General features: G+C 34.6%; 1 protein-coding gene across 1 annotated transcript in view; it reads left to right on the top strand.

Moving 5' to 3' along the window:
• The window catches only part of adcy2b (adenylate cyclase 2b (brain)), a 74,112-nt gene that overhangs the window by 34,227 nt on the left and 23,924 nt on the right, over positions 1-15,961 (top strand). The window contains exons 4-5 of the mRNA XM_026289094.1: positions 6,183-6,332; positions 13,603-13,751. Of these exons, the coding sequence (XP_026144879.1) occupies positions 6,183-6,332; positions 13,603-13,751 (299 nt within the window). The remainder of the gene's footprint in view (positions 1-6,182; positions 6,333-13,602; positions 13,752-15,961) is intronic.

Raw genomic sequence — 15,961 nt, 5'->3', positions numbered from 1 at the left:
CAGTGCTCTGCTTTTTGTTCCGTTTGCTGTACTAAAGAGTCTTACATAACTCTTAAATAATAATTCATGCCTACCTTTCTATCGATTTTCCAGAACCTTTTTTTTTTTTTTTTTTTTTTCCTAAGCAGATCTCAAGCGGATATGTTTTTCAGACACAGCGCATGTAACCAAGGAAACACTCTAGTCACATGGTCCACAGGAACACAAAAATACTGGCTGTCAGATTGTGTTCGAGAGGCAGCAGCATTACGTTCAAGAACCCAGTAGAGGAAGTGCGTAGATTGTTATTATAAGCTGTTGTCCAGTCCAATTTAAAGCCTTGAAAATAATCCGCTTTAAGGTTCTGTAAACACTTTCAACGCGGTCAGTCCTCCAACAGTAGGAGAGCTTCATTAAAACCAACCTTAACGACCCTTCACATTCAGCACTGGCGGTTAATCAAGCCTTCCTCGCTCTCATTACAGGCGTTACGACCTCTTTATGTCAGGTGCTCTCCAGAGCTGCGGGTCATAACTTGTTTAATAGAAGCTTTATGGGCTTTGGACGTCACTTCCGCTGACGTTCTCGGCAGTCGAAGGTCTCGTGTTAATCAGAGGCTAAAAAAATAACAAAGTTGACAACAGGGTCACATCTGTCTGGGTCAGAGTTGCAGAGATGATGTCAGATGCCAGTGTTTTGTAATTAAGCTATGGTTCCCTGCAGACCCCGCTCTGTGCTCGTTTACTTTAATGTCTGGCCTCTTCCTCCTCGCTCAGTGATTACAGCCAGAAGAATGACTTATTAATGCCGCTCTCGAAGGATCTGTCCTATAAAACTCTCCCAGTGAGATACAGGTGTGTCTCATGCAGGTGGAGCAGCCCTTAAATAGCACATGCTTGAAGAGAGAGAGAGAGAGAGAGAGAGAGAAGTAGTTTGGGGGAAATGGTCAACTTAATTCATCTTTGCGAAGAAAAAAATCTAGTTTAATATGTTGTATGTTTGTTTGTTTATTTTGGGAGGAATTGTCATTTGGAAAAAATTAAGCTCTAGTCTGATAATGAAGCCAGTCAATTATCCCCCCCCCCAAAATTGAAAAATTATTATAAAATTATAATATCAATAATCCAATGCTATTAAACTCAATAAAATAAATAATTTGAGATGTGGCGGAAATTAGACCGGTGCAAATTGTTTTTACTTGAGAGAAAACAACTCCTGTATATATGTGCATATATGGCTGAACATTATTGTGCAGAAATTAAATTAGAGCGTCTTAAGAGTTGTCTTTAGTCCAAAAGCGTCTATCGCTGAAAAAGCACCAATATTTCCAATGTTAGTCAGCGAGGAACACAAATCTTAAAATCCTTTTTAAAATACGTTACGTAAGTGCAGCAATTTCCCCTTCGTGCTCATTTCATATGGCATATATTCATTTTTCACCCACTGCTGAGAGAAACCCAAGTTGGAGTGAGAGAAAACACAAGCTTTAACCAGCTCTTTATTTATGATGTTATAATCACTATCAACCAATCAAACTGATAAACCAGATCTAATTGAGAAATATACATCTATGCCATATGCAATCAGTCATTATGTAATACTACATTATATTGGCTGTTTAAAAGCTGTTTCTGTTTCTGTTGAAGTCGTTCATTGATACCAACACAGCTGTCCTCAGCACAGACACATCCAGACAGAGTTTCAAGGCAAACAGCACTTCTCCTTAATTAATGTTCGATTGGTCTTGATCAATTTCTGGAAGCCAAACAATGCACCTTAAGATGCTGAGGGGTCGTTGAGGAGCTCTTTGTTGACTGTGAAGAGTGTTGTGTAATTGTCTGATGTTTAATCTGCTAATAATGTCATTGAGTGATATTAGCAGGAGGTTGTAGTCTAATTAAAGTGACAGAGGCCTTTGCACAGTCTGGGGTGAACCTTAACAAGTCCGTCTGTTCTTACTCCGCCGCTCAACTCAGATGTGTGTTTGGAGGCTGCCACAGAAGCTGCAAATCTGATGAGTCTGAAAGAGGCTCAGACGAGACCGACCACATATTTTAAAAGGGGCAAATTGAAGACATGATCAGAGCTCAGATGCAAGTTATGGTTTATTGACAGCATTTCTGGTATACTGTTGATTACAAATTACTTATTACATGCAAAAATACACTAATTGCTTAAAATTATAAATAAATACATTTTTACTATAATAATTTTTTGTGGTTTTCTCCACAACATCACAAGCTACCATACCCTAAATTCATATTTATGATCGAATAGTGTTGATTTAAACTCGTTTACTATGTTGGTGAATTGTCAAGGACCTGTCTGAATTAAACTTCATAAAAATAAAAAAAATAAGAAATACAGTATGACATTATAAATGACATTTTATTGTACTTAGAAAGTATCTTTCCAAAAAAAAATCTGTGATTTGTTATTTATTTAAATTATAAAAATATGATTAAATTATATATTTACATCATGCCAAAATTACATTTTACTCAAAATGAAACCTGTTTTGAAATTATTTTGTATTCATTTATTTAAATAAAAAAAATAATTATTTACATCAAGCTAAGATCATGACTTAATTAAAAAAAGTTATATATTTATTTGTTTGTTTATTACTTTATATTTTTATTATTTTATTAGAATTTTTAAATATAATTAAATTATACATTTACATTACGCCAAGAATGCATTTTACTTAAAATAGAAGCCTTTTATATTTATTTGTTTGTTTGTATATTTATTCATTTATTTGAATTATAAAATATAATGAAATTATACAGTGCATGCAGAAAGTATTCTGAGCACTTCACTTTTTTCACATTATGTTATGTTACAGCCTTATTCCAAAATTATAATACTGCAATATTCAAAATTCTAAAAATTCAAAAATTCCACAAACAATATCCCATAATGACAACATGAAAGAAGTTTGTTTGAAATCTGCAAACATATTAACCCTCTGGAGTCTAAGAATATTTTTGGGGCCTGGAGAAGTTTTGTCATACATTTGTGCTTTTTTCAGTTGCTTATACACATCTAAATGGCTAAAGTCTACACGCACTGTAATCAGCACAAACTTGGTTAAAATAATATGTGAGCAGCATGTATACGTACATGATTGTGTTTTTGAGAAAAAAAATGTTATGCGTGGTTAGTGAAAAACTAAAAATGTTAAATCACTTGAATAAGGCCATAAAACACATACATAACATTGGTTCCCGGGACTATTGAGAACTGGAGCTTGTAGCCTATTTTTTTTTTTCTTTCTAAATTATGTGAAAATCGTCTTGTTTACTCACTCACAGAAAACAATATATTGGTTTAAATTTTCTAAGACACTTTTTGTTGGTAAAAGTCATATGCGAGTAGGCGTAAACTATCATGAATATCATTGTGATTTACACCTGAGAAGACAAAGGCTCGCATAATGAGCTGCATAATAATCTGCATAATGAGCTGCATAATGAGTTTTTCAGTCAGCTATGTGTCTGAGAGGGATGAGTTACTGTGAGGATGTGATAAATCTATATAATTTTATGTTTGTAGTTTATTAAGAATATATTTAATTATCCCACAACATAATTTAATATCCACTTGCGGGAGCAGTTAAACAGTTTATTAGGAACAATCAAAGCTGACTTTCAAACTGAATTTTTTGCATCATTTTGCATCGTGTGACTCCAGTCACACAATCCTTCAGAAATCCATTTAACAATCAGATTTTCTACAAAAACATGTATTATTATTATTATTATTACTAATGTTGAAAAGAGCTGAGAATATTGTTTTCAGTTTTTTAGGGGGGATAAATTGAAAGAACAGCATTGTTTGTTACATTTTTTACAGTTATCTTTATTTGTTACATTTATATTATTTACATCAAGCTTTTGAATGGTATAGTATTGTATATTGTTATTGAAACTTCATAATATTTCACTTGATTATACATTTAGTCAGGAATTATAGTTTTGAAAAAGTCTTTGGAAAAAGTCTAACTAGTAACATGTTTACACGTTATGTATTGCAAATGGATATATATATAAAAAAATTATAATAATCACATGTACACAACTTTGTTAAAACACCTTTGGCACCAATTTCTAGCTTCAAGTCTTTCATAATTTGGCAATTAACTGGCAATTGAATACTTTCCGATTGCATTGTATATTTAAATCAAGCCGAGGTTAAATTTTACTTGAAAAAGAAAACTGTTTTAAATGTATTTATGTATTTGTTTGATTATTTCTTTATATTTTTGCTCATAAAATGATTTAATAAAATTAAAAGATATATTTATATTAAGCCAAAATTAAATATTACTTTTAAAATGAAACCTGATTCTTATTTATTTATTTATTTAACTTATACAATTATAATTAACTTTTATATTTACATGATGGCAAAAAAACTAATTTACATACATTAATTATTATTTACATTAATTATTTAAATTTAAAAATCTATTTAAACTATTTCTTCTTGACAGTCTTCTTTCATTCCATGCATGCACCAATATTCATGAGTCAAATCTTCATTATTGTATGGTTTGTCATTGTTCATGCCTTATTGTGTCTACACAATTGTGTCTAGTTTCATTTATTGCAATTAAACCCAATTATTTAACACATCCTGCTCTCCATTTGTGAAAGATATAGCACCGTATTCAGTACTGCGTTGATATTTGCTTTGTCTGACATAATGCACGAGGCTGCTGAAAGCTTTTCATGGGCTGCTGAATTCCCTTTTCCTGCAGATCAATATCTCTTGAATCAGTGTAGAGGCACATCCCTCTCTGGATCCTTATACTGCTTCCATCTTTCACTAATGCACTTACCTCTGCCATTTGAAACTCAGTCAAAAGCCATTTGGCTTGCTGTGCATATTTTCCTGAAGTGTCTGTGGTCTGGCACTAATGTCTTCCTGTACCTACCAGGCAATTTAGTGCTTGTATTACTTGTTTTATACTGTATACCAATGCTGTATTGATTGCACACTGAGTCTCCACATTCATTTAGCACTAAATATTTAACATATCCATTATCAGTCTGATAATTTATAAACACTTGCTTGTAATTAAGGTTTTTTCAATTTTGTTATTAATTAAGGTTTAATCTCACTAAATTTCACTCTGAAATAAAAAATTTTTTAATGTGTATTATATAAAATTGTATTTTACAATATACATAATTGTATTTTGCTTTAAAAAAACATATTTTAAGATATAATTTCAGGATTTATTGCATTGTTATATTATTTATTTTCATTACAAATTTATCACATCTCTCCTTTTATCACTGTAATATATAAATTTTGTACAATTATTTAATTAAAAAATAACATATTTGACACAATATGATTACAGTTCACATTATGTGATCATTTTGCAGAGAAATGTTATTGTGGTCACCTTTTCTGGTCAACCTATGATATATAGTATTAAGTGGAAAAGTGTATATCATAAACTATCTATCATAAATCAACTGCAAAAAAAATTGAAAAAATGTGTGTGTGTGTATGGGTAATATATAGCCTACATTTAATTTATTCCTGTGATGCAAAGCTGAATAAAATTTTCAGCATCATAAATCCAGTCTGCAGTATCACATCATGCTTCAGAAATCATTATCAATGTTATTAATATTGAAAACAGTTTATTTAATATTATTTAACATTTTTGAGGAAACTTTGATATATTTTTTAAGATTCTTTGATGAATCGAAAGTTCAAAAGAAAAACATTTATTTGAAATACAAATCTTTTGTAACAATATAAAAAGTATTTACTGTCACTTTTGATCAATGTATTATTAATTGAATGTGTCTGTTGAATAAAAGTATTAATTTCTTTAATTTTATATATATATATATATATATATATATATATATATATATATACATTTAAATATATTTATTTTCTCATCAATCTACACTCTGTACGTCATAATGACAAATTGAAAACAGAATTTTAAAAATGTCTATAAATTATTGAAAAAAATAAAACCCTGAAATGTCACATTTACATAAATATTCAGTGTGAGTTATGGAGTTAGTAGATTGAGAAAAAGAAAATAATTGAAACAATTGTAGTATCAGGGGGTCTGAATACTTTCTGAATGCACTGTATCTATATAATGTATTGTTTTGGCAGTATCTCTATACCTCTCACGAAACCTGTTTTATGTGTCTTTATAGATCCTGGCTAACATCATCATCTTCATCTGTGGAAATGTGGCGGGAGCCTATCACAAACACCTGATGGACCTGGCTCTCAAACAGACGTACCACGACACCTGCAACTGCATCAAGTCTCCCATCAAACTGGAATTTGAGAAGCATCAGCAGGTACAGTACGACCGAGAGGGATGCCCTGATTCCCTGCTGCTATCAAAGAACAGATAAACAGCGCCGTACTGCGTGGTGCCCGGTCCTATAGGGAACAGGAAGTTAATGTAGGCCTCGTTTGGGGAGGTATCGGATAGGCTTGAGCGTGAGTCATTCCTGCAGCTGTAGTGAAGAGATCATTATACCACCACAATAGGCAGCTAATATCGGAAGGCACAGGGGGTCGAGAGTTGCATTGTCCCAAAATAGCTTTGTTTCCCCCCAGCGCTGTGTTTCCTGTTGGCTATGGGTGGGGTGGAAGTCTGTACAAGGCCTCTCGCTTGCATGGGTTAGTTGTGCTCATTGCTGTTTTGTGTGAAATAATGATATTTAGAAAATTTGAGCGGTGAGATAAAGGCATATCACTGGCTGCACTTCTGCTCCATCAGGAATTATCGCTCTCTAAGGTGAAATATCACCCTGCTCCAACACATGCCCTCGGATCCATTACTCTACGAATGTTATCAGAGTTGTTGATTTTTGGGGGATTTCCTGGCAGAACAATTGCAGAGCACAAGGCAAAGACAATGTTTGGCTCACTGACTGCCCAGTGTGATCGAATCATGTATGTTCTGCAGTATGACCGCTTCAGCTGTCAGCTCTTGCCATATTGTAAAACATGCCGGTGTGTTTCCTTCATCTACCTCCTGCAGAGCTGCGCACTGGCTGCTCATTCAGTCAGAACATTAGTTCAGCAACGACCATCAGCCTAATTACGGATACACCTCATTTGACATTTCAAGGGTGAATAAAACATTACCTTTAAAATATATTTTGGGATAAAAAGAGCACAGCACAACATTAGCAAAATACAGCAGATATTTACTTTTTAACATATAGACTTCCCTTCAAAGTTTTTTTTCTCTGTTTTTGAAAGAAATGCTCACATGATCCTTCCTTCTGAAATCATTCTTATATGCTGATGTGATGCTCAAGAAACCTTTCTGAAAACAGTGCTGATTATTGCATTTGCAATTTTCAGTATTTAATCTTAAATTCATGTAATTTTGGCAGCCTACACTTAGAAAAAAAGGTACCAAAGAGAAAAGGTGCATCTTTGTATTTTAACCCCTAAATTGTATGTATTAGTACCTTAAAGGTACATATTGCAATTTAGTCCCTGAAGTATTGAAAGTACCATTTTTTCTGAGAGTGTGTTTTTAAAATATTAATTAGAAAACTCTTTATTTTTATTTTTTAGTCTCTCAAATGTTTTGTGGGCTGAAAACCTCTAATTCAAGATATCAAGAAGCAATCAACTAGTAACACCGTAAGGGGCCATTCACACAAAAAATGCAAGATACAGCACTCAGGAATATATATGTTTTTTTAAAGCGCAGTGCAAAAATGTTGCCATCAAAAAAGAGTCGCCATGCTACTTGCTACTGTGAACAAAAGCTCGCAGTGCTTGCCCGCCTCTGTGGTCTTCTGATTGGTCCACTCTTTTGGAAGTGACACTGATGAGCGATGCTGCGTGTGAACGTTTAAATTCTTTTCACTTGGATGGACAGGTGTTGGAAATTTGGCCCTGGGCAAAACAAGCCAATCCGGCCCAAAATTCCCCTTGAATGTTTTGATGGGTCATAGGGCCTTCAATTGAAGTTAAATAAATTACTACATAAATCAGGACAGAAATGATAATGCATTTTTGTCATATTGAAAAGCACTTGACAGTAAAGCATTGATTTTGAGCTTGACTACTGGAACGTTATTGCTAATAAACTCTGTCATAATTTCCTCACCCTCATGTTTTTGTTAATAACAACTTTCTTCTGTTGAACACAAAAGAAGATTTTGTAGAATGTTACCAAACCATTTTGGTAACCCTTGATTTCTACTGTTTAGACAACAATTTATTGAATTTCTCATACTTTGTTACACAGAAGAAAGAAATTCATACAGGTTTGGAATGACATGATGTTAAATAAATGATGACAATTTTCATTTTTGGGTGAATCTCCCTTTAAGAACTTATAAGACACTGATATTTATCTTTAAATTCAGGTCCTTATTGAATTAACATTTTATTTCAATTAAAATTCATCAAAGTGAAGTGACATACAGCCAAGTATGGTGACCCATACACAAAATTCGTGCTCTGCATTTAACCCATCCAAAGTGCACACACACAGAGCAGTGAACACACACCCGGAGCAGTGGGCAGCCATTTATGCTGCGGTGCCCGGGGAGCAGTGGTGTCAAAAGTACTGGCATTCATTACTCAAGTAGAAGTATAGATACTAGGGTTTAAAAAGACTTTTGTAGAAGTTGAAGTATCAACTCAAGCTTTTTACTCAAGTTAAAGTGTAAAAGTACTGGTTTAAAAAACTACTTAAAGTATAAAAGTAAAAGTAATGTAAGGGGAAAAAAATGCCATTAAGAACAAAAGCTTAGGCCGCACCACAGGGGCCTATTGTGTACTACCCCACCTCCTCAAAAAAACATTTTTCTAAAGGCCATAGGCCATAATGACTATAATGTTCATGTTGAAAAATTTGGGATGCACTAGGCTTCCTGTTTCAGCCGCATATATAAAAATACAAAAATGGTGTGCACATCCCAAACATCCAATTAGGACGCAGGTGCAAGACAACTAAATGATATAGACAAATAAAGAAGTGAAGTCTGAACGCTCAAAACTACTGCTCCGGAGGAATTTAATTAAACAACGTTTCGACCTTCAGGTCTTCCTCAGCCGCATATATGCCCATTTAAAATGAACGCACTTTAGTTCAATGCAAATACATTAAAGGACTAGAGATATGATGACTAGTTGCCAATAAGTATTGTTATAGTGCAAAAAGTCAAACTTCAGAGGCTTGTCATCAATAACTTTTAATGGAATGTTTATGTACATCCAAGCTTAGCTGCAGGAATCTGCGAGGGCAATGGACAAGAACATTGGTGCAGGCTTAGTAACAATTACACTTGGATGGTGGTCTATTTACAGTAAACATTATAGTGCTTCTCAAAATGAATGATTAATCCAAGTGATTGATCAAAAACTAAAACTGAAAAAGAAATCATAATCCTGATACTTTCTTGATTGATAGCTTCTTGTATTTGGTACATACGTCTTCTATGTCCAGTGTTCGGGGGGTAACGAGTTACAAAGTTGGTATAGCCTACTTATCACAACATTGTCAATCGCATCGTCAATCGAAAACGCTAATTTATTAAAACATCTCGCTACCGAACTACCTACAGTAGCTTAATTTGTGGAGGACGAAGAAAAAGCACTCATTTGGTAAATGAGCCAGTGAGAAATAATAACTTTTAAATAGGGTCCAGTGCCTTTTCAATACTTTTAAAATGGTAACGGTGCCTGAACCGATACTTTAAAAAAAAGAAACACAAAAAAACTATGGATAACTTTAAAGAACATTACAAATATTTAAAATAAATCCATAGCTTGTTGTGCAAGTTGTGCTTCCCTTAATCTAAGGCTAATAAATGTATTTCATGATCTGGGTCATTATTTAATACAAAAGCACACATAATGTTTCTACTGTATCTCTGTCACTCACTCTGATATAAAAGTTAACATGAGTGCTGTCTGTCACTGTTTTAAATCAGTTCTGTGAATTACTGTATGGTCATTCTTTATAAAGTAGCAACAATGTCGTTTTTAAAATACAGTACTGTGCAAAAGTCTTATGGAAAAATTAGTATTTTCTCCCCAAAAAGGGTTTTAAGCCAGTTATTTATATCTTTTGCTGTAGTGTGTCAGTAGGAAATATCAGTTGGTCATTAATTTTAGTAATAATCTAGTGCGATTTTGAATGCACAAGCAGTCTGACAACGGGAAATTTAATGTTTGGAAATGTAAACTGATATTTTATACTGACATACTACAGCAAAATATATAAATAACTGGCCGAACACCATTCTTTTAAGTGAAAATACTAAAGTGTCTAAGACTTTTGCACAGTAGTGTATGTATAAAGTACGTATGATTAAATTAAGTATATTTAAGTAAGTGTAATTAAAGTATGTGGTCGTTCATATGTGTTAAGGGCTAGATTTTCGCTGGAGGAAACGGCTGTGGTGTGATGAGCGAAAACTTTACAGATGAGAAACCGACTGCTACCTCGTGACTTTTTGTAAACTGTATTTATGACAAAGAACTGCACAGATATGGATATTCTAACAATCTATCGATAAACACATACCTTGTGTCCTCTGTTTGTTTAAGTGCGCATGCGCTGCTCCGTTCGCGGTCTGCGCCTCTGCGGATTGAAGAGCGCAATCAAAGACGGGAGGAGACCGGTCTGTCGCTGGTTTCATGTGAAATTTAAGTGGACTGACTCTGAGGCGATCGGATACCGGTTCCATACCCAACCCTACTTTTAAGAAATATATTTTTTGATAAACGAACCCAAAACTGTCTGCAGTGTGATGTGATTTGTGTCATGTGCAGATGTAGATGTGATGGATCGCGTATGGACCAATAGGGTGTCGGAATGGTATATGTTTATACTTCTCATCCAACCACAATCAAATTCACTCCATCCAGATGGCGCGATTTATCTGGATAGGTTTTTTTTTTTTTTTTTTGAATGATGACAAGCCGGAATGAAAACAAGCCGAAATGAAATAGCAGTAACGAAGCTTTTTTTTCAAATGTAAGGAGTAGAAAGTACAGATACTTGCCTGAAAATGTAAGGAGTAGAAGTAAAAAGTCGGCTGAAAAATAATCACTCAAGTAAAGTATAGATACCCCAAATTTCTACTTAAGTACAGTAACGAAGTATTTGTACTTCGTTACTTGACACCTCTGCCGGGGAGCAGTTGGAAGTTTGGTGCCTTGCTCAAGGGCACCTCAGTCGTGGTATTTCTGGCCTGAGACTCGAACCCACAACCTTAGGGTTAGGAGTCCATCTCTCTAACCATTAGGCCACGACTTCCCCGAAAGAACAATTCCAATTTGAAACGACTTCCCCAATTAGAACCTAACATCCAAACAGAAGTTCTTGTTGAGAATCCAGAGTTTAGCTGACTATAGTATCAGTAGGATGGTGGTCACAAGAAGTAAAACCATGGTCCTCATTACCATGGTTATATGGTTTATACACTAAATAATAAGTCATAATAAACTATACAATTTGTAGTAATTTTTTTTTTAAAAAACAACAACTAAATATTACATATATATATTTAGAAATTCTCAGACAACTTTTTGTAAAGGTTTAGATTTTTTTTTTTTTTCAAAGTGTCAGTTTTTGAATTATTATTACTACAGTCAAAACTGAACACAGAAAGCATTTTGTGAGATCTTTAACATCCTCGTCACTTTTTCCTACAGCACTTTAACAGAGCAACCATCATGCCCATTTATACTCTAGACAAAGGACCGCAAGATGGACTAATGACATCATTTCCTTTCGCAGTCACTCTGTCAGACCACAGCACATGCACCCATTAGAGTGGACAACCTTCTTTGATTTGTCTCATTTTTGATAATAATACATTAATGGACTGTTATTTAAAAGCACTCACATCTTCTTCTGAGTACAATGGTAAAAACTGTACAGTATAAATAATTTCTCCTCTTTTCTTGAAGTCGCAATCAGCACACGGCACACACCCCATTATTCTGTTTTCTTTTATTTGTCCTTCATTAAGCAGGGCGGTCTCTGAAAGAAAAACAAAGGGAACGGGGGAAAAGTGACGGGATAATAAAAAGAAAAATGAATAGGCTTTTCAAACCTCAAACACAATCATGTTCCACATTTCACATTGTTCTAAGTTTTCTTTGAGTTATTTGTTCTCTGTAACCCTGTGTTAACCCTCAATCAAGTGTGATGCATTACTTAACCCCGGGTTGAAAATGGACTTAATTAGTGGTTGACCAATATGGGTTTAACATGGTCAAAGCCAATGGGATATCTGAAGAACAGGGCGGCTGATGGCTGATGAAGTACAAAATGTATTCACAATTCAAATAAACAAACATTTTTCATTGAGCATGCTGACCACTTATGATAATTTGCCAACTGTGAACAGTTCTCTGTTGATGCCAAAACTATGTGATAAAGCCAAATATTGGTCATTTAATCAGCCTGGTGGATAAGATCTCTAGCATTAACATGTTTCAAAAAAAAAGAGACGGAGTGTAAAGTTTAATAGATTTCAGCTGTTTAAATTCAGAACAGCATCTGAGCAAACGATGTCTACATATGTTCATTGGTAGAGTCTCAAATTTTTCTTTTAGAATATATATGTATTTAGTTAATTAGCGGCAAGAGACATCTGTTAGTTGCACTGCTATGATTCAGTCTGTTCATCTACCTCAGTTATTTTTCTCCTATTTTCTGTCTGTCATTCTACCAGACATCCATCATTTGTGAAAAAGAAAATAATATTTTTTAAATAACAGTTTATTCCTGTGATGCAAAGCTGATTTTCCAGCATCATTGCACCAGTCTTCAGTGTCACATGATCCTTCAGAAATCATTATAATAGTCTGAATTATTGTTTTTTTTTCAGGATTCTTTTATGAATATAAAATGTAAAAAAAAAAAATATATATATATATATATTAAAAATGGAAATCTTGTTTTACAATATACACTAATGTTCAAATGTTTGGAGTCAGTTTTATTCAGCAAGGATGTGTTAAATGGATAAAAACTGATAGTAAAGAATCATATTGTTAGAAAATATGAAAATTGTAAATAAATTGTGTTTTTTTTTTATCTTTTTATTCATAAAAGAACCCCCCCCCCCCCACAAAAAAATAAGCAACACAACTGTTTCCAAAACTGATAATAAATCAGCATATTAGAATGATATCTAAAGGATCGTGTTACAATGAAGGCAGCTTTGATCACAGGAATAAATGATATTTTTAAGTATATTTAAAAAGAAACCCAATATTAGAAATTGAAATAATATCTCTCAGTATTACAGTTTTTTTTTTCTTCAAATAAATCGAATAAATACAGCCTTGATGAGCACAAGGAAATCTTACATAATCTCATATATATATATATTTGTAGCTTAAGATATTTTCCATATATTTTATAATGTAATTTAGTAGTGATGCAAAGCTGAATTTTCAGCATGATTACTCCAGTTTTCATCATCCAATCATGCAGAATCTGGTACACAATTATTATTAATTATTTTTTATATAAATTATGTAAACAGTTCTTGCTGCTTACTTTTGGGGGGAAATTGTCCACAAAATGACATATAACTACCACCCCCCTCTCTTCTGAACCAATAGGAGCGTCTTTTGCTGTCCCTGTTGCCCGCCCACATTGCGAGGGTGATGAAGGAAGAGATCATTCAGAGACTGAAGGGGCCTAACTTCGGCCAGGCGGAAAACACCAACAACTTTCACAACCTCTACGTACAGAGACACACCAATGTGAGGTAGGACTTGTGACACATACTATCCGTGCGCTCAGCTGATTTATTTTAGGCAGCCTAGAAAATATATACATATCTTATGCACTGCACCTGCTCTCCGCCGAGCTGTCATACCCTCAATAGATCCTGTCAAACCATCCTGCCCTCCTTCTGTCTGCACACAAAAAACAAGCTATTCATCAACCTAGATATAAGTAGCTCTCTTTTAAAAAGTGCCTAGACACTTTCGTGTGCTTCTATTAAAAAGTAAAAACAAACACAATCTTCAGCTAAATAGGGCAAACTGTTGCAGAGGCTCTTCACCAAAACACATTGATTTTTGTTGATTGCATTGAAGAACGAGTAGTTTTCTGTTTTGGATGCAAATTTTCTTTCTACTTCAGTATCCTTTTGATCGGTGAGGTTGGTTGTTGCTCTGCTTGTTCTCAGTGTAACTGACTGAAGGAAAAAGCGAAGAATATTTTCTTGGCATCTACATAATGTTCTGTATCTCTAATTCATGATGGATTTCACAGAGCATCTTCCAGGGCAGGCCGTGCACTCATGTCATTAATGTTACTGAAGGATATTGGCGGTATTAGAGGTGCGTTTTAGGTTCAGTAAAAGTTAAGTTGGAAAGCATTTGTGGCATGATGTCAATTACCATAGAAAATATTTTTATTCATTCAACAGTTTGGGTCCTCAAATCTCAACAACTGAGCAGCTTTCCAAGAGCACTTATATACAGTCCAATGACACTTTTAACAGTTTGTATCTCTTTGTTTGTCTGTGTTTGTTCCAAACAGACAGTCAGTCTGTTAGTGGTGGGGATTCTTTTGTGAATTTTACATTGATACACCTGTAGGTGGTGACAAGTCAATGACTTGGACATTGATTCATTTAGTTGTACCAATTCATTGAAAAACAGATTCATTCAGAAGCAAAACAAGTTACACCCTTTGTGAGTGTGTTATGGAATCATTCACTGACCCATTCATTGAAAAACACAGATTCATACAGGAATGAAACAAGTTGCTCTTTTTGAGTGAGTTATTGAATAAGTCAACCAACAATTCATTGAAAAGTCAACATGTTCTCTCTCCCATCATGTCACACATTGATGCTTTGACAGGACCTCTTGGCGTCACTATTTAACATGCAGGTGTAACGAACGCACACACAAACAGAGAGATACAGTTGCAGTGTTTTAATAGGGGAATCCAAAATCGTAACCCAATCAGGCAAAAGGTCAATATCAGAAAGACAGTCCAAAACAAGAAACACAAAAAATACTAGGGAACATGAAAAAGCAGGGTGATATAAACCAAGGACTCCATGAAACTGATGAAACAAACAGGCTATATATGGACAGGTGAAAATGAGGAAAGTGGGAACAGCTGAGTGCAATTAGCAGGTGTGCAATTAAAGGTGCTGTAGGGAACTTTTGTAAAAAAATATTTTTTACATATTTATTAAACCTGTCATATGTCCTAACAGTAGGATGTGAGACAGATAATCTGTGAAAAAAATCAAGCTCCTCTGGTTCCTCCCAGTGTCCTATTGCCATTTGCAGAAAGTCATCCACTCCCGGTAAAAAATAACCAATCAGAGCTGCGGTCCGTAACTTTGTTTGTGATCAAAATGTAGAAAAATGTATATAATAAGCGAGTACACCATGAATCCATTTTCCAAACCGTGTTTTTGGCTCGTCCTGAATCACTAGGGTGCACCTATAATAAGTGTTTATATTCGGACTATTTTAGATTGCTTCGGGGATACCGCGGTGGAGTAACCCAGTACCTTTGTGATTCTTCATAGACATAAACAGAGAGAAGTAGTTCCGGCTACGATGTTCTTCCGCAAGACGCAAGCAGTTCTGTTTATTAACCACTAGAGCGTCAAAAGTTCCCTACCGCAGCTTTAACAGTGATGAATCGGACAAAGGCTTGTGGGAAATGTAGTACCTGCAGTGGGGTGACTACATGGGGAAGTGAGACCACTAGTGGACACCCAGGGAAACACAGGCGAGACACTGTGACAGCAGGGTAACCCTTTTGAGTCACTTTTCCAAGCACAAAGTACTCTGTTGCTTTCAGTTGTTTGCCTTATGTGTCATATCAAGACACATTCAATTCTTTGCGTGCATATAGTTTCAAAGATATTTTGGAGAACCTAACCCCACCTCTACCCTAAACCTACAATATAAAACACGCAATAAGCAAATAAGAGTACAG

This window comes from Carassius auratus, chromosome 19 (genome assembly GCF_003368295.1).
Source record: "Carassius auratus strain Wakin chromosome 19, ASM336829v1, whole genome shotgun sequence".
Classification (NCBI taxonomy): Eukaryota; Metazoa; Chordata; class Actinopteri; order Cypriniformes; family Cyprinidae; genus Carassius; species Carassius auratus.
Note: the sequence above shows the minus strand (reverse complement) of the source record. Positions and strands in the feature narration are given on the sequence as shown.